The 24,111-nt window shown below is 30.6% G+C and overlaps 4 protein-coding genes and 1 long non-coding RNA gene across 5 annotated transcripts in view; 3 read left to right on the top strand and 2 right to left on the bottom strand.

Annotated features, from left to right (window-relative positions):
• The first annotated feature begins 66 nt into the window (after positions 1-66).
• On the top strand, positions 67-2,357 carry LOC118067901 (uncharacterized). Its single transcript, XR_004690441.1, has 4 exons — positions 67-198; positions 1,103-1,407; positions 1,522-1,718; positions 2,220-2,357. It is a non-coding gene; the product is annotated as an uncharacterized lncRNA (long non-coding RNA).
• On the bottom strand, positions 503-2,336 carry LOC118067900 (enhancer of split mgamma protein-like). The gene is made up of 4 exons (XM_035084907.1): positions 2,203-2,336; positions 1,932-2,021; positions 1,499-1,771; positions 503-1,405 (listed from the first exon to the last, which is right to left on the bottom strand). The coding sequence occupies exons 1-4, from the start codon at positions 2,254-2,256 to the stop codon at positions 995-997; spliced, it is 828 nt and encodes a 275-aa protein (XP_034940798.1). The 5' UTR covers positions 2,257-2,336; the 3' UTR covers positions 503-994.
• A 9,453-nt stretch (positions 2,358-11,810) lies between the features above and the next one.
• Positions 11,811-14,615, top strand: LOC118067897 (glutamate receptor ionotropic, delta-1-like). Its single transcript, XM_035084903.1, has 10 exons — positions 11,811-11,946; positions 12,006-12,106; positions 12,182-12,268; positions 12,441-12,740; positions 12,816-12,913; positions 12,974-13,144; positions 13,218-13,459; positions 13,544-13,761; positions 13,833-14,086; positions 14,147-14,615. Exons 1-10 carry the CDS (start codon positions 11,811-11,813, stop codon positions 14,400-14,402), a joined length of 1,863 nt encoding a protein of 620 aa, XP_034940794.1. The 3' UTR covers positions 14,403-14,615.
• A 462-nt stretch (positions 14,616-15,077) lies between these two features.
• LOC118067896 (uncharacterized) lies at positions 15,078-18,928 on the top strand. Its single transcript, XM_035084902.1, has 10 exons — positions 15,078-15,143; positions 15,201-15,503; positions 15,580-15,622; positions 15,779-15,920; positions 16,106-16,233; positions 16,300-16,517; positions 16,596-16,852; positions 16,970-16,995; positions 17,078-17,119; positions 18,789-18,928. The coding sequence occupies exons 1-10, from the start codon at positions 15,078-15,080 to the stop codon at positions 18,926-18,928; spliced, it is 1,365 nt and encodes a 454-aa protein (XP_034940793.1).
• A 2,857-nt stretch (positions 18,929-21,785) lies between these two features.
• LOC118067882 (tubulin polyglutamylase TTLL4-like) overlaps positions 21,786-24,111 on the bottom strand; it is a 105,231-nt gene continuing 102,905 nt past the window's right edge. The window contains exon 4 of the mRNA XM_035084884.1: positions 21,786-23,984. Within this exon, the coding sequence (XP_034940775.1) occupies positions 22,283-23,971 (1,689 nt within the window). The 5' untranslated portion in view covers positions 23,972-23,984 and the 3' untranslated portion in view covers positions 21,786-22,282. The remainder of the gene's footprint in view (positions 23,985-24,111) is intronic.

The following is a 24,111-nucleotide window of genomic DNA, read 5'->3' as shown; positions in this document are numbered from 1 at the left end:
TAGGTAAAATAAAAGATACAAACTGTAATACCTACAGGTACGGATGAAAGCATCGGACATAACCTAATTAGTATTTGGCGCGAATGAATTTTGTGAATGGACTCATATTATTTTTCCGTAAAAATATACATTTATTTGATGATTATTTAAAAAAATAATCTTAAAAAAGTATTTCTAAAAATTTTAAGTATATTCATGGTAAATATTTTATAGAGTTTTTTGAATAATTTAATCAATAATTAATGAATATATGAATTCAATTTATTTTTCAATCACAGGCATATCATATCACGATTCAATAAATGACAATATAATATTAATCTTAAAAAATCTAGTTCATTGTTGAATACAAAAGTAATTTGTTTTGAAAATATCTGAAAAACTTCATTAAACTGGGCAGCAAAGTCATAATTTTAATATCACTGTAAATACAAAGAAAACTGATAAACAAAAATGTGAAAGAATTCAAAATGATAATAAAGACATGTTTGTAAATTACTTAGATTTTATGAATTAAGATAATATTTGTTATAATATATTTGTATTGAAGATATTTCTTCACTCAGAATGCTATTCTTATTCAATTAAAGCCTTGTACCAAATGTTTTCAATAACTTTATGAATTGTTATCATTTTTAAAAAGTATAGTTAAATACGTAATTTACCACTTAGTTATTTACTTATCATTCTGAAACTTATGATAATATTAATTGCTATCCCATAAATGATTAACCGACGCTCCATAAAGACGTCTTACTAAAGATACATTGTATAAAAATTTCAAGCATAAACTCTCTGAACTGAAGTATTTATAAAAGATGTTAACAATTTTTTTTATCAAATTAGAGATAAAACTTAACATGTTTAAACTGAAATATTTATTCTAAGCTTGTTAATAAACTATATCGCATTTGCCCATTTCTAGCATAAATATGTGTCAATAACAAATACTTCAATCCATAACAAAAATATTTTTTTTAGTTTTTTATCAAAATTACCAAGGTCTCCACATCGGATCCATTTCATCAATTTTTTCAACATCAATTTCCTCATCATCATCACATTTTTCCATTTTTTCAGTTATCACAGGAATTTGTTGTAGGTTGCTATCAGTCCCATGGTGATTCAAAACTGGAATTCGTGGTGGAGAATGAACTGGTTGAGGGTACGGTGAATCAATGACTTCCGTTGCAATAGGAGCATTGTTTAAAATCGGATAATCATCATTGACTTCCTTATACTTCTCGCAAAATGATGGTGAATTTATTGGAGACGTCACTTGTCTAGATGTTATAACTGATGATAATGATGATGAAGCATCAACGGAAGATGAAACTGGAACATTTTGATGAGTGTTTATGTCAGACTTTCCTTGAGAGGCAGATGCTCCCTTCATTGATTTCACCTGTAAAAATTAATTAAAACATTAAATAAAATTTTTCTAATTGAAATATTTTATTGAATCATTTGTTATTTTATTTTATGGAGAAATGCTTACTCGTAGAGTCATTTTTTGTGCAGATTGCAATCCAGTGGCAAGATGACGAGCCAATTTTTCTCCAGACTCTCCAGGAAGTGACGCGAGATATTTGCATGCTTCGGCTGCACAGTGCCCGAATCCAGATTGCCATCGACTCTCAGCTACTGCATCTTCATTTGAGATTGTGGAAGATAATCCAGACGGTCTAGATGCTTGGAGCCTTTGAAGGTGACGTACGGTAAGTTCAAGAATGTCTGCTTTTTCTAATTTGCTTATATTCTCTCCTTCCGTCTAAAAGTTTGATGAAATATTTTTAATTTAATTAAAATTCCAACAATTACTATTTTTTCATTTTTTGATAGAACTTGATTATTGCAGATTAATACTAATACAGGAAAAATGTATGGCAAATTTATTAATAATCATTTAAATATTATAAAACAATCCAAACCTCAAGAGCATCCACCATGAGATCTTTTAATTCTTCCAAACATCGGTTAATTCGTGCGCGCCTTTTTCTTTCCAATAATGGTTTTGTTACCTATAAAAAAAATTAAACAAAACAAATCAACAATCATTAGACATATTCTTGATAAAACAAACATTTTAAAAAATTTTATTATAGAAAATTATTTGTTGCTTCTCACAAAAAGAGTTAAAACGTTTCTTTAAATAGGATTCATTAAATTATAGTTAAATACAAATTAAATTATCTAACATACCTTTTTGTACTGATAAGTTCTCGATACTGGATGAGGATAATCATACGCCATCATCGCAAATTAAACTTAAAAAAAAATCTTGATATTCACAATCACACTTGGCTTCACTGTGTCAATGTCAAGCTCCAACCGGATAAGTGGATGAATAAAAAGACAGTAATTGACAGCAAAGAATTGAGTGACATTAGACGACGAGTGCTCTCCATGAAGTCTCTACACCAACTGACACGATACTCCGGGCAGCCATTCCAACGGACTCTCCCCCTCGCTTACTTCAAACCCTCTATACACCAAACGTATCTACATATCTGTTACCATTTTATTCTCTTGCTCTCTTGAATGTTCCCTCCTGCTACGCCAATTTATTATTCGAATATCCTTTAAATTAATCATCGATAAAATCAATTTTGATCCTGATATGTTTTATGACCTTTTTGTTCTATTGAAGTACTCAATGAACTCAGTCGTTTCTTTAATTTACTGTTGAATTTTTATTTTTTTGTAGATAAATACATTTTTAAACGACATGGCATAAAATATTGATTGACTAAAAAATATTTTCAGGCAATATCATTCATTCAAAATGAAAAAATGATCTTTTTCAGAGACACCACTATTTAATAATCATTTTTACACAACAAATTTAATTAATCATCTATGATTTCTAATTGAATAAATCAAACTCTATAATTATACATCATTCAATAAAACTATCTGTGCTTCTATGAATAGATAAATCACTATAAAAATAATTAATAATATTAATTAACGTCATTATTGATGAGCACGTTAATTTATAAAGTGATGGATAGATGTAAATTTGAAATTAATGTAAATGTAATTAAAAGAAAAAATGATCAAACAGTTGCAAAAATTATTCTCCTGATGATTTTGCTTTTTATATAAAATTTCTTTTAGGAATACACCAGAGTAATTTAAATTCTTGCCAGCAAAACGAGCTGAAGTTAATGTTAAAGGTGTTTATGTAATAATATTAAGGTCTAAATAACCGTTTCGATAATAGACAGGGTTGATAGGCACATTCATAAGATTCAAGCAACTCTTGTCACGTAACTATCAGGAATTTCTAAAAGTATAATCCCGTTTACTAACCCATAACTTTTATTAACGGAGTGAACATCTTGTCCATTAACGTTATCATTTGCTTATTCTTTCCTGTACAAACTTATACTTGTTATTCCACTTCAGACCACGTCAGAAGTCGTGATTTCAAAGACTGGAACACGATAGTTATTTAATACACGCATTTATTAATATACGAGTTATGAGATGAGGATTATAAGAAATATTTATGTCTATTCTTTAATTAAAATCCAAATAAAAATCATTAAATTGATTGACACAATTTTTTAATTGTTTTTGTAATTATTTATTAAACAATTTCCACCGTGTTAATATGACACGGACTCAACATTACTAAGAACAAAAATAATAATTAGTGATATTATGAGGTTGCATTTATTTATCGTATTAAAGTCTTATCATGGTCGATGATTAAGTAACGAATATTATCGAAAGAGACTGCAGTGTGCACAACTCCAACTTGTATATCACTTGTCTTATCGCCCATCGGCTTCAATTACGACACGAGAGGAGCGTGCGAGTGTTTATAACTCGCGGCATGATGTACGTCCGCCGACTCCACGCGGCTTTACGTCAATGAAATTCATTCTCCCTTTGCTCCTCTCATCATCACATATAACTTTATATGAATGACACCAGTGTAGGCATAATAGATCGTGGCTCATGCCTTTTTCCTCTTTGTCAGGATTATACGTTTTCTTTATTTTATCGCCAACGAGATAAGAATTTTCTTCAAGATCTAATCCAGTCTTGAGCTCGTATGTATGCATGTAGCGGATAAACTTCCTCTGTTGAATATATATGTTTGCGGAACTCGACCGGAAGTCGACGGTTCATTGATGATATCATGTTTATTAATAAGTTCAACTTGATAATTTAATGATGATATTCCAAATATTTAATTCAACGAAATGAGATAAAATGGAGGCAGGAAATGAATTGTATTGAGTACGAGAATTGTATGAATGAAATAAGTTATTGGAATGAAAGAAGAATTTTGTTACTTCATTTATTGAGAAATAATATATTTTTTTCAGTTCAAAGTGTTACTTAAACTGATGGACTAAATTGAATTATTAATATTTGGATAAATTATTGGAAGAGATTTTTGCGCAAGACATTGGATAAACAAAAGAAAAAAAAGATTGATGTGTCGCGACTGAAGATGAGACGTGTGCTAGTCGCGTGTAAGGCTCGCGCCTGTGACCCTCTCTCTCCCTTGTCCTCGCATTCGTCTCGCGTGGTGAGCACGTTGTGTGTTATGTATCAGTGTGTTGAGGTTCAGATCTCATTCCCTCTGGCTGGCGGGCCCCTCACACACTGAATATGTTGGGCCCCGTGCCGGCTGAAGGGCCCGTGTGGGACGCGATGCCTCGCCTCGTTCTCACGGTAGCCTTTGCAGCGGCTTGCTGATGCCAGAGCTTCTTGCTTCCTCCGTTTGTGCGTTGAAACGCACAGCTTTCTGCACGCATACAATTAAGGAGGGGGAGGTTAAGGTAACTAGTAAGGCCCTATGTCGCACGCGTTGCGCACGGCTAAGCGTGTACCACGCACGATCGTCTCCCCTTGAACATATATAACAGTATGGTGTCTATAGATACTGTCTTTCAAGCATTTGTGTAGGTCAATCGTTGAGGTATTGTAAGGACGAATGAATCTAAGGATGTGTAAGTGCAGTTTAGTCCTCGTCTGTATTATCAAGACACGCGCACACCCCATGGCTCCTCCTTTCTCCCTTCTGGTTCCTCCTCTCTTTGAGATTCGTTTTGGTCTAGGTAACATGGAGGACGAGGGAGTAAACTCGGATTGGAGCAATGAGGATTTTCTTTTGAATCAGAGGGGAGACCATCAAGGTGAAAGGAGAATTGATTGGTGCAGCCAGTACCACAAAAGATGATATAAAACGTATTCCCTCATTGTTATTATTTTTTTTTTATTCTTCTTTACTTACTTTATACAGATATTTTCTCGATCAAATAGAGTGATGATCAATCTCACTTGAAATTGGAGTGGAAAAATTAAAAATTAAATTAATCTTACAAGCTTTTGTGTAACATTTCTAGTATGATAAAAAAAATATTTTATTGCTCTAAAAAACTATGATGAACCTAAGATTTTGGAGTAAACCTAATGGGTGATCTAATCAGTCGTAATTTCTCAGCATGATAATACTAATTATTCGTTATCTATTATACATACCTGTAATAAATTGAACTAAGGCGTACCGTAATTAAATAAAATCGCCCGAAATCATCACTATCAGAGTTCTCATGAATTGGTTCTTTTGAAATTACGTCTCATCAACCTATTAAGCAATTATATTATTATACCAATTGAAGTTGAAAACAAAATTAAAAGAATGAATAAAATATAAGTAAATGGTTTCGATTTAATTTAGAGCAATTTTTAGAGTACTTGGTGAGGCAGTTGAAAATATATATTATGGTATTTTTGGAGTAATGAAACTACATTAAGGATCATAATAATGATTATTTCGATATTGATATGATTATTTATCAATTTCTATCAGTGATATTATTGCAGAATAATAATAATATACGAAAGAGGTTGCAGGTGGATAATTTATTTTTGGATTGAAGTACCGTTCGATTCCGCGGTTTTTCATCCAGCACTTTGAGGGCTTGGGTTGAAACCTCTCATTATTTTACAAATGAGTCCCTGCTTTCGGAAATGACATTTTAATGTCCCAGTGAAAGAAGAAATTTTATCGTTTTTATTGGATAAATATCTGTTTAAGTTCGAAATCAAGGCTAATTATTTCTCTGTCATTTATTTAATGATAGAGATTCAATTTCGTGATGAGATGACGTGTCTTTGAGATACTGGAAACTATACCAAGATGAATGAATGAATTTTTGACCACACACGATATTTTAATTTCCGGTTTATTAATACCATGAGTAAATATCTTAAAAAGTGCGTTCTTTTTGCTAATTTATCTTCATTCAGTCAATCCTCCACGGAAATGTTATACACTATACTGCTCATGACTCTCATGAATATGAAATTATAGGAAATCTATGGCAATTGAATGGAACTGGACAATTGGTTACATAATCATCGTGATTTTGTGAATGGAGAATGGAGTATAAATGTTCAATCTTTAAGGATTTTTTGAAAACTTGAATTATTTATACCGGATATTATCTTATTTATTTTTTATCTTAATTAAACTGACATTATGCAAATAAATGTCTCACCATCAATATCCGGCCTATTAATTTTATCTTTTAGTTTCCGTTATTACACTACTGTTACTGATGCTGAAGTTATTGATACATTATTTATGATGAAATTATAGACCACTATAATCTATGCTTTTTACTGTTTTTTTTTATCTTATATGCTCGACATTTTATTGTGTTTACATAAAATAAATATTTTGCGACAGAACAAAACTTGTATACGTATATGTTCTCACTTGAGTGTCATAATGTCATTTATAACTGTCATTAAAAATAAGGTGTTAAAATTCCTATGTTCTAATTCTCAGACCAACTGTTTTACTTTTATAATAGATTTATTTTTATTATAATGACTTTTATTTGAAATTAAATTTGACAAAGAATTTTTCGAAAAACAGGAATCTTTTTAAACTGATATAATTCAATTTAGAGTGAAAAACGATTTATTTAAAATGTGTCACATTGTAATAACCAAACAAATGACTTTTAAAATATCTTGCAACATACATGTATTTGATGAGAATTGGAATGCAATCAATTGTAAAACAGTTTCTCTGCTGATTATTTTTATTTAAAAATGGTAGGATATAAAAAAATACAACTCTATAAAGAAAATTGTAACTTTCTTGTTATTGTTCCATCATTAACTTTATAAATTGAAAAATAATATTACATTGTAGCTGAAGATGTTAACATGTTATTGAGTTGATAATATTCTTTACATGACATTCATCCAAATAAAATCAATTATATAAAAAGTTTCACTCATATAATTTTCCATATAAAGTTGACATAAAAAATAGAATGATTATTATAATCTTACATAAAATTGTTGACGACTTTCTGTTTATAAATAAGAAATTCGATTCAATGTAAATTTCAATATCCTGCAAGTGTCACGTTACAATAATGAATTCTCTTTCCTTTAAAAATGAATTTTTTTGTGCAAGTTTTTATATTCTATAGCAATTCGTTCAAAATTGTCGATTGGATATTGAAAATTTCAGGATCTGCGGTTTTGTACGTCTTCAAAGTGACGAGGAGAAAAACGTACGAACGAAGCGACCGGTTGCGGTATAATAAAGTTGAAGATAAAAAAATTTAGGAAAAAAAAACTGGCCTGAATTCTCAAGTGCTGGTGGTCGCGCAAGTTGATCGAAAATTCAGAGGGACACGTGCGCGTATACAGATGAATTAACTTTTGAAATCCGTACATCCGGTTATCAACGTTGTTCATAAATTGCAGTACTGGACATCACTACGTTTTTACTACAATTACATGTTTTCTTTATTCCGTGTCTTGTCATGTTTTCTGCTAACTGCACGCCAGTACATTTACGCATTAATTCAACTAAAAAATATAAAAATACATAAAGGGCTTTTTAGTTACGAGGTGGGTAATTTTCACGAAAAATAAAGTATGGTCTAAGTGAGAGTCATTTGTTCATCAAATAATATATTATTTTTCTTTCGCTTCGAATATCGTATTTTGTACATTCCGTCACTCCAAAAAGTAATAATCAATTCTGGTATTATTTTTACAAGTGAGTCATGTCGGTTTTGTTTGGCAAAAATCTTAAATCTATTTCTCGACCTAGAAAAAATATTTTAACAAATTTATTTAAATGAAAATAATTGTTGATTATTTGAGTAAATCCATTATTAATTTTTAAATCACTTTTAATTATCATTTAATTATTTTCGAATTTTTTATCAAGACATTGATTTATTTATAAAAAAGGAAGTATTACAAAATCCCACCATACTCATTTCTAATTACAGTAGATTATAATTAAATAAAATAAACTCAGTATTAGAAACCCATATATACATACATGCTACTATTAAAAACACATTATGTGTCAATATGATATTGATAAAAATGTAATTTTTGCTATAATCTGGGTAATAAATCGTGCACGTGGATTAGAGATAATATTTAAAAAATTTATTTCTCACGATTTTTTTTTTATTATCTGAGATTTTTAGCTGTGGTAGGTGGTTTTTTTTTCTTGAAATTGTATGTTTCTGAATGTCCGGTGTACATCATGGTCGTTACGGTCTCTGACGTTCAACAAGTGCGCTAAAACATCAAAAGTAGCTTCACAAATATATTCAAGCTGAAGTAGAGAATTAAGTTTAAAGTCAGACTCATTGGTACTACAGGAAGTGTGGTAGACACGTGGTTAATTTCTCTTTTATCTATTTCTTTCTTTGTCACATAATAAATTCGTGGTATTGTCCAATTTAGCAACTGATTTAGTCGCCTCTTATATATGTAAATGACATTTGTGTGTATCGGAAAAATGCAACGATTAATGTTTAAGGAAGTTTATTTGAAAAGAAATCATTCCTTTTGAAGTTGTATATATTCTTCTATTCAGGATAAAGGAAGTTGAATAAATACAAGTAGAAATAGCGGTTATTTAGATCGACAATCGAGAGGATAGAAGGATGAAGAATTGAGGAAAAAAAGTTCCCACGCGTTTGAAAGACAGAAGTTACGATTTAGAACGCATAGAGCGTGTCCGTCGCGTGGCTGCCTCACTGTGGTCAAAAGATCCAGACCAGGTGGTTCATTTAATTTTTCTAAGGATACTCTATAAGAATACAAGCGCTGTGGGATTTTTACTCAGGATCAAGATTATTTGAAATTTCACAAAAAAAAAATGCATACAAAATTTTATTTGTTATTATTTTCTTTCTTTCTCACTCTTTCGTATACTTTATAATTAAATCATGCTCCTTGTTAATTATTTTCTTGAGAAAAAAAGTATTCAATTTTTCTGCATCTTAATTAGGTCAGATTTTTATGTAGTATAGCTTACAGAGTATCATTATATATATATTTTTTTCTAATTAATACAATTATTTAATGGAATCTCTTCATGTATCATTAAGAAAACAGCAATTATTAAAAAAAACCTTCAATTAACTTCTGAAACAGTTTTGTAGAAAAAGAAAAAATTCATAGAAGTGCATTATGCCTCTTTTACCCACACCTTTTTTTCTTCAAACAAGGAACAGTCGAATCTGTCCGTTAGAAGGACGCTCAGAGCGTGGGAAGGAAGACGGTGTGTAGGTTTAGTGTAGTGTATATTACACGGAAAAAGGGGAGAAAAGAAGCAACCGTAGGAAGGGGAAGACAGAAGTCGCGAATCCTTGTAAGGAACCGTTGTACTTCCTGAAGGAGGTCCTGCACCTGACGTTTTCACCGTGAGAACTGTGAAATGTTTGGTCCTATGAACTCGTATCACCTCCAATGTCATCAGATTTCAGCCACTGTAACCGCCACGCGAGCAGCACACTTTCAGTCTCACCGTGAGATCTTCTCTTCTATATTTTTCCTTCTCTCTCTTACTTTTGTACCTTTTGTATTATTTTCACTTTACTTCTTATCTTTGCACTCAACTTTGACGACTAGAAAAAAGCATATATCGTCATGACAAAGCACTTCTAGAGGTGTAGAATGGGCAGATGAGTTAAAGAAAATGATTTGAAATTTTCCTTTCTTTCAACACTACCATTATTTATTTTGTTTACTCTGATGTATCTTTAATTGAGGATATTTTTCCTCTTCTTGATGGATTCATGGGAGTTTAAGTGAATTTTCTTGGTTTCACAGTTGAGAAAAAATTCAAAGAAGAGAAATAGACTGTTATACACATACAGATTGTACAAAAATAGGTGCGGTTTCTTTTGAGTTGACTCAATAAATTCAAGACTTCGTGGGAATGCTCCCCCGCGTTGTCGCTACGCAAAAGAAACTCATTGGGATATTTGAAAGGGCAAAAACACGTCGGCAATGTGGAGTACCGAAAAATGAATAGAAAAGAAGAAAAAAAAGATGATAAAAAAATGTGAACTCATTTAAAGTTTAGAATTGAAAAAATAATATATCACAGTAAAATGAAAAAAGATATAAATTATACATGGGACAGGTTTTTTAAAAGACATGTCATCAAGAATTTGAAGGAATCTTAAGCTTTTTGATCTTCTCCATGTTCCTCTACTTTATACCAGTAGTAAATAGCTTTTCTAGGAGCTATAAAAAATATAACGATCGAATTTTCCAATAAAAATGCCCAAAAAACCCCTTTTCCTTCCTTAAAGATATTTTTCTTGTTATGCAAGTAAAGAATGATTTGAGTTATTTTAATGACTAAACCTTTTAAAAATTCTCATAAAATAGAAGCCAACGGTGTAAGGAAAATATATTACTTGAAATGATGACCGCGGTTGTATTTTTTCCGGTTTTTTCTCTCTCGAGAAAAAAGGATTCCGCAGTCATCCAGGCGATTTGACGAGCAAAGTAGTCGCCGGCGTCAACAAATATGCAAGAAGCACGAAATGGTGCCAGGGTCGGGATGTTTACGAGCTGATACACGAGACAAGAAAGAAAAAAGAATGATTTCTTGAGGTGGGGAAAAGTTTACATCTATTTTGGAGGGAGACGCCAGCAATTCTCCCTTAAAGAAGAGAGAGAGAGAGGTGAAAGACAGCAACGCGCTAGCCACCTGACGCACTTTCGTATCGTGGGAACCGAAAAACTTTAAGAATCCTTCTAGGCTTTTATGAGTGAAGAACACGTGCAGCGCGCATGCCTTTACACACGATATCGTGAGGGGGACGCGAGTTTAATACGACAGAATCTCATTGGTTAACGGACGAATAAGAGAGAAGGGGCCGATGCAATGTGAAGTATCAGAGGAAGACGTCGTTTTATTCCAAATTATCTATACTCATGGACCATTTTGCAAACTACCTGCCTTAATCAGTACAATCAAGAGAGGAGCAAAAATGTTTTCTTTAATTATTGTTTTCGTTTTCCCTCAGATAGTGAACCTTAAATACTCCTCTTCACAATGAGAAATAACAGTTTTGCATAAAATTATTGTCTTATCAACTTTTTTTTTCTTTCCGAATTATCAAAAATTACATCTAAAAGATATATTGTAGTTTTTAAAATGTATGTACAACCCCAGATTACTGTAATTTACTATCATTTGGCTCTGATAATTTATTTAAAAAATTGAAACAATTTAGCTTATTTATTATTAATGAACAGATAAGACAAACACAAGTTTTTTTTACGATACTTAATTATAGCTTAGGTAAAGAGAAAATCACCCGTGAAAAATGATGACTTCATTTTTTAGAGTAGAGTTGAGTTAAACTGTCAATACTGAGTCTGATACTGAACGCCATCATTCAATTTAAATGATGGTATTTCATTGGAATAAATTAATTAAAATAATGTCAATTGTCAAATTGTTATTTTTATTTTTAATTTTGTCAATGTCAGAAAATAGTGCAATGATAATTCGATCGAATGACGTATATGGAGGTCTTATAAAAAGTATATATGATTATTTCCACTGCAAATCTATTACATTAATTTATGCATCCTCTTTACATTCAACTACTTCTTTAGGTAAGTTTAAATTATTTATAGATATATTTTAAATAACTAAAGATTATTGTTGGTTTTAGGATTAGAGATGGAGACAAAGTTGATGACACTGAATTTATTTCTTAGCCAAAAGCTTCATATTCAGACAACGATAATTGATATCAGAAATTTCCCATTACAAGTAAGGTTACATTACCAATATTATCTGATTAATGACTTTTACTGTTTCATTGATTAACGATCATGTGGTAAACAGATCAACAATAATATTGAAGAAATGACGAATCCACTCTTTATTATTTTAAATGACTTGGATGATATAAAATCGCTACTAGCAACAACAGTAAGTATTTTCAGTGATCAAATATCGATGAAGTCATACTTTTAATATCTACATTGACTCAGAGGTCAATAACAAACATTCAAGTCTGATAAATATTTTTCACATTCAAAACCCAAAGACGTAATTAGAATTTGATTAATTTTCGTGAATACGTTCATTCGAATATTTTTAGATATTTACGCCATCAGCAAGCTTATCACTACGAGGCACATGGCTTATTTTCTTTAAAGACGTCACAGAAGTTAAAACATTCTGTAGTAATTTTTCTATACCTTATAATCTTCAAGTACTGATAACAATGAAAAATATTAATGAACCTAAAGGTGAATCAATAATAGAAGTTTATCATCTTGGGAATAAATTGAAATATCAACTTTATGGATCATGGAATATAGATACTGGATTAATACCACCAAAATTATCTTTGTTGCAACGCAGAAGTAATTTAGAAGGTCTACCACTTCGTGCTGCTGTAATAAAAAAATATTTCTATTCTTTGAAATTCTATTTTGTACAACTATTTGATATAATTATTCTATCATTTCAGATATCAACGATACTATATGAACCGAAAAATTCTATTTATTCAGAAAATCTCATTTTTCTTGAAATGATCCAACCTCTATCAGAAATGATGAATTTTACGTGAGCATTAACAAGTTCTATCAGATAATATGTAAACTAATTTAAAATATTTTTTTCAAGTCCAATCATGAAATGGGAACTTTTACTTGGCTATTGTACAAGTGACACAAAATGCACTGGTGTCATGTCTGAACTAGTTAAGAAAAATATTGATATTTGTTTTTCACCCATAATTCTATCAAGCAATAGACTCAAGTATATCGATATGACTATGAATTTTTATTCAAACAAGTATGTTTACATTCATATTATGTAATATTGAGTATTACTTTAGAAAATTTTATTAATAAAGTTTTTTTTTAAGGTTGTTTCTGTATATGAAGAAACCTGACCAAAAATCAAGATGGAAAGAATATCTCAGACCTTTTGAATTTGACGTTTGGATTTCTATAATTATTGTAATGTTGTTAAGTAGTATTATTCTTTTTCTTATGGAAATGATATATAATACAGATGATGAATTAAGATCATGGGCACGGTTGAACATAAAGACTCCTAATTTTCTTAATTGTATGTTTAAAGTATTTGGTATAATATGTGGAAAAGGTATAATATAATTATATTTAATAAACATGGAATATTACTACACTTGGAGATACTTATGTAACTGGAGTAATTGGTATTTTTTAGAAACTGGTAAATCACGGTCGACACCAATGAGAACAATTCAAGTAACCATACAAATAACTTCAGTTTTAATTGTAACATCTTATTCAGCTAAACTCATTCAATCTCTAACCACTGGTATCATGGTGACACCTCCTTTTTCTTCTGTAGATGATTTTCTGAATGATAAAACGTACAGGCTAAGAATACCTGTGTGGTCTGATCATTTGAATGATTTTTTAGTAAGTGCTTGCAGATATATGAATTGTATAATAAAAAGAACTTGTTAGTATCTTACCATTTTTTATCTAAGAATTCTACTGTTATACAAGAGCAGAAAATAATAGCAAAGATATTGAAAGAAAAATCGTTACCAAAATCTGAAGTGGAAGGGCTAACACAGATGTGTCATATTTATAAATGTGGATTTTTATCATATAGAGGAATATTAAAAAGATATAATTTTCCTGATAACTGTGAAGTATTATCTATTGGATCTGTATTGACAGTTCACTATTCAATGGGGCTGCAAAAAAGAAGTCCCTTCCGAGAAGTTATTAATTATCAGTAAAGTATCTTTTGATTATTCAAGTAATTTTTGTTTTTATTTAATTAAATATTTGTTAGGTTCTATCGTATGCACGAATTTGGATTTGTACAACGAATAATCAATAATTTAAAGCCAGAACTAACTAGAACAAGATTAACAAATAAATGGATACCAGTTCAACTCTCTCACGTCTATCCTGTCAATATTTTTTTTATTATTATGATAATTTCAAGTCTTATTTTATTGTATGGAGAAATAATGATTGATGACAGAATGAAAAGAACGAACCGAATATTAAAAAAAGCTCCACGTCAATTACGTAAAACTACATAAAGATTTTGGACGAACGAAAGCACTGAATTTTATCTCGATTTTCAGAATCAATAAATATAGTTTTAAACTTTTTTCAATACAATAACTTTCGATGCTATAAAGATAAAGATTGAACACCTTTGTTTGTCACATAGTTCTAGAATTGAAAAGTACAAATAATCTGATGTACTTCAATATTTTTCACCAATTGTAGTTAGTTTGCTCAAGCATTTGTCCAGGTGTATAGAAAAAATATGTTTGAATAAAATGAAGATGATTAAATATTGTTTCATTTACCTAATTTTGTTAAAATTAGTTAATAATACACTGATAAGACCTGATGATGTGTATAAAAAAGTTGTAAAGAGTGTATATGACCATTATCATTGCATGTCTATTATATTAATTTTTTTATCTCATTATGACTCTCAAGCTTTAGGTGAGTAGCAATAAAAGTAAATAATCAAACATAGAGTATTATATAGGATTTGTTTAATTTAGACACTGAAACAGTAACAAGAATCATCGATATTCAATTATTCTTCACTCGTAAATTTCAAATACAAACTACAACTATCGATCTCAGAAGATTTCCATTGCATGTAATAATTTATTATAATAATTAAAAAAATTTGCTTAGAATTTGAAAGAAATTAATAATAATTTAATTAATAGATTGGTGAAAATATCAGTAAAATGACCAACCCATTGTTTATCATTTTGAATGATTCTGATGAAATAAGATCGCAATTGGTAGCTACAGTAAGTTGCTTTTTACTACTTTAAAATGAATAAAAATAAATGATGTATTTTTTTAAGGTATTTATACAATCAGTAGATGTATCTCATGGCACTTGGTTGATTTTTGCTGAAAAAGAAATTAATATTAATAAATTATTTAAAAATTTTTACATACCAGTCAACTGCAAATTTATGGTATCAAAAAAGCATATCAATAAAACAAATAGTGAATTGATAACAGAAGCCTACTATCTTGGAAATTCTCCAGGGTTGAAATTGCAAGCATTTGGAATTTGGGATTCATCAGATGGGCTGATACCACAAAAATTATCTTTTTTCCAACGAAGAAAAAATTTACAAGGACTCAAGCTACGCGCCGTCGTAATATAAATTACTCTTGTATCAAATTTAGAATCATATTCAATTATTTATTAATATAATTAATATTTCTTATTAGGCGGCAACTTCGATCATGTTTGAAACATCAAATAGTATTTTCAGTAAATATATTTTTTTCATGCGAATTTTCGACTTGTTTTCAGAAACGATGAACTTCACGTGAGTCTGTGAATCAATAAATTAAGATTATTTATTTAACTGTTTCTATAGACAGATAATTTTTTACAGTAAGAAAATTACTTTTATGTCGAATACAGGCTATTGTGAAAATAGTTCTAATTGTAGTGGTGTTATAGCTTTATTTGTTAATAAAAGTGCTGATATTAGTATCACACCAATGTTTATGGGCCAACAGAGGTTGAAATTGATTGATAGTACTATGCCTTTTACTTCAGCTAGGTATTGAACTCTTTCATGAATTTAAATAAAATTTTATCTGTTAAAATTAATATTATATTTATAATTTTGTTCCAAAGGTTATATCTATACATTAAAAATTCAAATAGAATAATTCATTGGACTGAATTTTTGAAACCATTCGACAAAATGATTTGGATCTTTATCATTATTGTAATTATGTTCAGTAGTATTCTATATTTTTTTATGGAGATGGTATGTGATGCAGATGATAAATTAAAATCATGGACACGATTGAAACCAAAACCTTCAGGTTTTCTTCATTGTGTTTTCAAAATCTTTGGACTTATATGTGGTAAAGGTGTGAACTTGTTGCTGAAAGTAAGCTTTTGATATCTTTGATTTGATTTACTTTTTTTAGAATCAGGAACATCAAGTTCCACATCAATTCGTATCGTTCAAGTTACCATACAAATAGCATCAGTTCTATTTTTGACAGCTTATTCAGCTCAACTTATTCAAAGTCTAACAAACGGTTCCAATATTAATATTCCTTTCAATTCTGTAAATGATTTTCTAAAGGATAAAACTTATAGATTAGCTTTGCCTTCTCACTCTAGTCGTGTCTATGATTTTTCGGTATATATATGAAAATATAAATTTTTGAAAGTTAACGAAAAAAGTGATGAGATGCTTTAATGAATATTTTTGTTCAAGAACTCTCCGATTAAATTAGAAACACAAATGGCTAAAAAAATATTAAAGGAAATGAAATCTTTGCCGCAATCTGAAGTCAAAGGATTCCAAAATCTATGTAATATAAATAAATATGCATTATTATCGTACAGAACAATATTACGAAGATATAATCCTCCAGAAGGATGTATAATTACAACTGTCGCTACGGTACTGAGGGATTTTTATGTCATGGGCTTACAAAAAAAAAGTCCATTGAAGGAAATACTGAATATTCAGTGAGTAAATTATATAATATTCTTATAATTTTTTATAAGTTAATTGGCTAAAATATTGATCAATTTTCAGAATGCTTCGTATAATAGAATATGGTTTGAGATCTAAATATCTTAAAGAATTGAAGTTCTTAGAAATCAACGGAGTAATTATAATTTTAAGATATTTCAATTTATAATTTATTCGGATTGAAAGTATTGAAATAATATTTTTTTTCTATTTTTTAGGACAAATTGAAGAAATATTGGATACCAGTGGAGCTATTTCACGTATACCCTCTTATAGTTTTTTTAATTCTTTTTATGTGTCTGAGTCTCATCATTTTGTGTGGAGAAATAAAAATTTATCGTCATCGAAAAAAAATGACCCAAATAAAAGCTTTGCGTCAATTGAATGTAATCATAAGAAGAAATAGAAAGAATTTACGTTTGAAAGAGTTTCATGAAATAGTTTAAACTTTATGTCCTTCAAAATTATGGTGATAATTATTAGTGATAGTGAGAAAATGACAAAATACAATACTCTTTGTCATTGTTAAGCACATAAAATTTTTTCTGTGGGTTTATAGTGTCTTTCAGTATATTCATTATGCACAATAAAGATAATCTTGATAAATTTTGTTTATTAAATTACTATAATTTTGGTGAAGAAGGTAGAAAAGTATTTATGTATGTGTATCAATGGATTTGATAAACGATAGTCTGGAATATATCGATATTTAATATAATATATCGATATCTTTAAGTTCTTATTAAATTTAAAAAAAAAAAAAACTATTTTAAATAATCCAAAAATTTTTTTTTTACACCTCAAGCTTAAGGACTTTGATCCATGGATACAGGTAAAAAAATAAACTCACAAAAGTAATGAATCCTTCGGTTGGAGCATTAAGCCTCATGTGTAACCAAGTTAGTGTGACGAGATTGATAATTATTGTTTAATAAATCAAACTAACAATCTATTTTGTTTAATTTTAGAATGGAAAGACCCGACTTCGATTTGTTAATAGTCATTCAAGTAACTGTACAAATTACCTCATTTTAACTTTTAACAGCTCACTCAGCTGAACAAATCAACTAATTAAGTCTTTGACAACGGGTCCTTGGGTATTTTTTTTTGCATCATTAGAAGATTATCCAGACAATGAGACTTGGAAACTGGGATTAACTTCTTAGTCAGGATATATTCATTACTTACAGGTGTTGGGAAAAATTTATTTTAAAAGTCAAATTATTGTTTACTTGGGCTGACTAAATTATTTTTTGAAAACAAATCACTGTTTTTAAGTGACGATAAAGGATTCTAAAACTTGTGTAATCCACATTTAATATTTAATTTAGTTTTCTTCAGAATGATGGGCACAAGTTTGATTTTATTGAGTTGGGAAATAATAATTAATGAAAAAATAAAAGAAAAAAATTTTTTTAGTAATAATAAAAAATATAGAAAGTTATATCTAAAAAGATTGTAATGTAATTAAGAATGGAATGCATAATTGAATGATTTCGGAGAAACTAGTAGAACAATTAAAATTAAAGATTAGAAAAAAATATCACGCACATGTCTGTTTCTTCCTTCTCTTGTTTACGATCACGTTTAACTATACCGTACATCCTGTAAGTACAATGGTCAGTACCACGAATGACATATTGACATGCATCAACGTTTCAATACCTAGTACCTCTGGGAATGACATGCGTGACGATATTTGCTATGCCTGCGGTATTTCGAAGTAAGAATGTCTTTATAGGCGCAAGAAAAAGTAAACATTAAAAGTACATACTACGTATGTATATGGAGAATGGTATAGAGAAGTAAGGAGGCGTGAAGTTATGCTCAGTCCTTGAAAAACGCGGGAGTGTATTTCGCGGTGATATTATTTTATTTGTCGTTCAAGGGACACTTAAACATTCCAATCATTTATAATTATGTCTGTAGAACTGCTTTGTGCTCCAATAATTATCATGGATGATAGTAATAAGGATCATTCTACAAAATGCAACGAAATCAAGAGAGTTCAAGGTGAAGTTGAACATGTTGATATGAAAGTGGAAGAAATTCATTCAGATGGTTATTAGGTTTTTTTTTTAAATATGCAAATTACACTTCTTATGAGTTATTTCATAAAAATGGATGACCTTAAATTTTTTTATAGAATTACAAAGTCGAGGTATTTTGCAGAGTATATGATTTGGATTCTTGCAACAAAGTAAAACAACTGAGTCATTTTGTTGCTTGAGAAGTAGTGAATTTAACATGATGTTATTATCGTATTAATTGAGAATTACCTCAATAAAGGATACGCTTGTCTGGTAATTTTTTGTAAAGAATAAAAAGGTATATTATTAACTGACATTTTTATTCTATTTTTAAATATGAGAATAATATAGTGGAATTTAAAAAAAAAGTTTTCTGCCTTGACAGCTATAAATTTAATCGATAAAACATTTGTTTAATATTTGATTGAAAAATATTAACAAAGAATTGTCATATCAATTTTATAATGTTTTTCTCTGTGCCGAATAAACAGTGGAAGAAATACTTTTATACTGAAAAAATATTTTTGTTACTCCATTTCGTCATTCATATATATATTTTTTTGTATTAAATATACATTAATATTGACTTATAAGAAAACGTCAAGGATACATGAATTATTTGTGGGAAAACATTGAGTTTATTATTTCAAACTTGAATTCAAAGTTGATGCAATAATAACTGCCTTTCATTTGGCCCTTAGATGACTTTCCATACTAATTATATTTTATTGAGACATACAATAATGATCAGTAATAGAGAGGCTAATGGAGAAGGTTGTTTTTTAATTCTATATATGCAATAAAAAAAAAGCATTTAACAACTGTTGATAATTAATTTTATTTTAGCAGCTGTTGTAGACGTAATTCATGCTTTTTATTATTTAGCCGGGTATATCGTGATGCAGGATCATAAACTAAAAGCTTTGGTGAATCGAGCGGTGAAGAGCGATTCTGCATCAATGCAAGAACATTATTTCCATCGGAAAGAGGATCAAGACACGCGAGATTAAAAATTACCGAGTACAATAATACATACCAAAATTTTGAAGGGAAGTTGAGGTCACCGCGTGTGACCTCAAAAAATTACTTTACACTCGAGCTGTCAGACGAGAAAAAAAAAGAGCAAAATTATGACGTGAGAATTCAGAATGAATTTGCAGTGAGAAAAGGAAGGTTATATAAAAAGACAAGTACGTGTTCATATGTCGGGGGCACGAGCGGCTTCTTTTCTTCTTGGCACTTCTTCGTGGCGCAGCAGAAGGACATAAAGACACGACGACGGCAAAGATTCGGACGCGCGTCGTGCGCCAAGAGTGCGTGATTGTGAATCCCGATTGGTTGTATGTTAGCTATATATGCGAAGAGAGTGTCCAAGCACTCTTGGGTCCTCAGAAGCGTGGGAACGTGCATGCTCGAGACTTCCCAAAACAAAACACGAGACGGTAAAGTGGGCACGCGACGCACCTGACCGATGCCAACTCTTTTGCTCACAGTAGCCGCCCCCGCCTTCTTCTTTCTTCTTGTCTTCCATTTCTTTCTCTTCCTCTACTTATCTTACTCTTGACTCCCTCTCTTTCGACGACCTGGCTTCCGCGCCAGCAGTTTATTAAGTCGTTACCTCGAGTTGTGCACGCCCCCGCTTCTGCCGTTGGATTCTGCGCCGGCACGAGACTCTAGATCGCTCTTGGCTCCTCTTATTGTTCCAATAAAAAAAATTTCACCAACTGGTCCTTTGACATCATCAGCCACAGTCACTTGGACAAGTCAATCTATTTATTTACACTCATTAAGAAAGAACTTTTTTTTTCGTTTTGGTCGAATGCAAATATCAACTAACCACCAGGTATATCCCTTAGTTACCGTTTAATTAGCATAATATACATTTTAAGTTACAATAGGACATCCTATCAAATAAAAAGTAACCACAATATTTTTATTAACTGCTATAATAAATTTATCTTAGCTTTAATTTTATGATATATAAAATCATTATTTATTATTATGATTATGATGATGTTTATTATTATGTTAAATTGGTAATGGCAAAGAGTCAAGGGTCCTTAGCCTCATGCATTCAAAAGGTATATTAGTTATACGCACTCTTAGCTCTGTCTCATGAATGAATATACATTGACAAAGACAAGGCCGGAGAATCGGCACGTATGTCACACGTACGAGACTGCAATTTAAATAAGAAAATATGTCTATTATGTTGTTACAATAACGATATCAATTTATTGACTGTTCCGTGCGAGCCTATTGTCTTCAAACGACTTTTTGTTACTTGAGAAGACAACGCAAATTTCATCTCAGGACATTACATGACTTCTCTTGAATTATTTTCACTTATCAAATCGTTCTTATCCCTTCAACCACTAACTAATTTCATCTACTATTCAAAGGTAATCAATATGATCATTCATTATTCTATTAATTTAATTATTCAATCATAGCTGCTACTTGATTGGAGGATGATTCACAAGCATTTCCGATTTTTAATAAAGATTTATGACTTTCTAACTGACACAAAGAAATAATAATTGAATTCAAACGGACGGAAGCTAAAAAATCTGGACCACTTTACATTAACCAAATCAGGCAGACACTTAGGAGACCGTCTGGTTCTTTTGCGATGACAATAGAGACATTAAATTGTCAGTACATATTTATTAACCCTACTTGCTTTATGACCGTGAAACCTTACAGCTTAGTTTCTTTTAAGATGTCTATTTTTATATCACATTTAACGGCTATGTCTCATCTTCCATTTTAAAACTAGTTGTAAGACTATAGTCAATAAGATTACATATTATCTAAACTCATGTGATTTATAATGTGAATCTATTTATCTTAGAGTATATTTAATCTATTGTGTAAATAAGTTGGAGACATTAGATTTATTTGAAAACAGTTTAATAATGAGACAAAAAGGCATTACAATCTTTTCAGTTTAATTTAAGGCACAAATATACGGCGATGGCTTTTTTTTTATTCATTAAATGAATATTCAATGACTACAATTTTTTCCTCAAACGATCAAGTGAGTGAGTGTTTTTTTTTTGGTATTGATAAACATAAACTTTTAACAATTTTCATCTAGTAAAAATAGCTATAATTTTACAATAATTTCTAAAAATTTATTTTATATTAAAATTAATTTTTATCGCAGTAAAAATGAGTTATCAATTCATTTCTATCAATAATTTTTTATAAAAAATTAATTTAATTCGACATTCAATTTCATTAATTAATAACAATTAGTTATGATTTGTTTTTCGATGGCTTTTATAAATATCATGAAATGTTTTTAACATGAAGTAAATTTATGCATGAATTCATCACCTAAATATTGACTTGAACACAATAAGCAAAAGAATATTAAACTTATGTTAACTAGGTAACTGAATGCTCAAGATGAAATTTTTCATGACAGAGTTTTTGGAGTAAAGCAATTCCTTTCTCACGATTATTAGAGTATTTTTCTTCCCAAGCATCGAATAATTTATTGTAATATCTTGGAACATCGAAAAAGTCCAGATAAGGATGGGTATATTTTGTTGGAAAAATTTGCTCAAATCGATTGGTTTGGGTAAGCTCATCTTCATACAAAATTAAATGTCTGACATCATCAGGAGTGAGATCTTCTAAAATATCATCCAAATAATCTTCTCTATCTAATTCAACATAGAGAGCTTGTTTTTGTTTCTCATGAGTAGACAAGCGCATCCTTTCAAGTTCCGAATTTTGACAAACTCGATCAAAGCCATAAAGTTTTTTCAAATTTTCAACTTCTCGAACTGAGATTTTTGATGGTAAATGAAATCCTACAATATTAAGAACATTTGCAATCAATGGTCCTTTGACAGCGATATCCAGCGCTGATGATGATTGAAGAGATGGTGATATGTTGACTTCCAGCAGCCAAGGTTTAAGATTTTCATCAAGAAGAATATCAACACCAAATAGTTCAAAGCAATTATATCTAGATGTGACATTTGTCCTTGTCAGAGTATTGATAGGTGACTCAACAGCAATCATTGTTTTGATGACAATGTCTTTGATGTCAGTCCAAATTTTTTTGGTATTCACTCCTTCCTTTTCTAAATATGACCAAAGAGTTTTGACAGTCCACTTGTGTCCATTAGCAGCATCAGCGCATTCATTACTCGTGTATGTAGCACTAGTTTTATTAATACTGTAGTTGGTCAGGTGCATGAGACGATCACTGAGGTAGTTGATGTCATCGACATATTTGACTGAAGCAAACCGAACGAGGCCATCTGGATAAATATATATACGTAGAGGATTAATGCTCGATACGAGAACATAAAGTCGAAGGTCAAATTTCGCACCGCCAATCAGTAGAGGTTTGGAGAGATATTGTTGTACGACTAACGGTCGTTTTTTTGGGATCTGAGACCACTTGTGAACAACACGAATCCCCAATCCTCGTGCTGATGCTGGAGGCTTTATTATCCACTTCTCTTTGCCACCAGTCTTCTCCCAAGTTTGGCGGAAGCTACGTAGGTCCTGAGGCAATACGTAAGTACGTGGTACAAAACCAAATTCTCTTCTTCCATGCTTTATCATCATTCTACAAAGATTTCTCCAAAGTCTATCTTTTCGACCGACGTGAAATGTCCCAGGAAAATGATTAACTTTCTGATTATTTTGAAGATACTTGAAGCAATTAGACTTCATGTGCTTTCCCCACGTTCCAAGCCACTCTTGGGATTTTTTTTCCAGTCGAAAGCCTGAGTTTACAACGGTCCTTCTCACGAGTTGAGGAGTAATGTTGCTCAATTCCCACTTAAGGTGCTTGGTGACCGCAGCAGGTAATTCATGACCAGTTGAATCGTACGAGTGGAAGACAATGTAAGGTGGTACGTTGGGAAAAAGGCTTCTTCTCAGTGGTAACTTGCCGTTGTTATCATCACTTGACTCGGAGTCTGTCACCGTAGGCATTGAATCACTTGAGTCTGGCAGTTCTTCTTCATAGTCTTGATCAATATCTTCTTCAATGTCATTTCCGATGTCGTTATTACTCATCAATTTATGATGATTATAAGAAATGATATCCATTTTGATTTTCTTTCTAAATAAAGTAAATAAAAAAATATTTATTTAAGTATTTTAAATTTAAATTAAGAAAGAAAAAAAAAATAGAAAGTTATATTCTATTATTATTAAACAATACGTATAAACTTACATATTGTTGTGGC

This window comes from Chelonus insularis, unplaced genomic scaffold (genome assembly GCF_013357705.1).
Source record: "Chelonus insularis isolate UGA/USDA-ARS -01 unplaced genomic scaffold, ASM1335770v1 contig_398_pilon, whole genome shotgun sequence".
Classification (NCBI taxonomy): Eukaryota; Metazoa; Arthropoda; class Insecta; order Hymenoptera; family Braconidae; genus Chelonus; species Chelonus insularis.
This window is presented reverse-complemented; position numbering and strand designations above follow the sequence as displayed.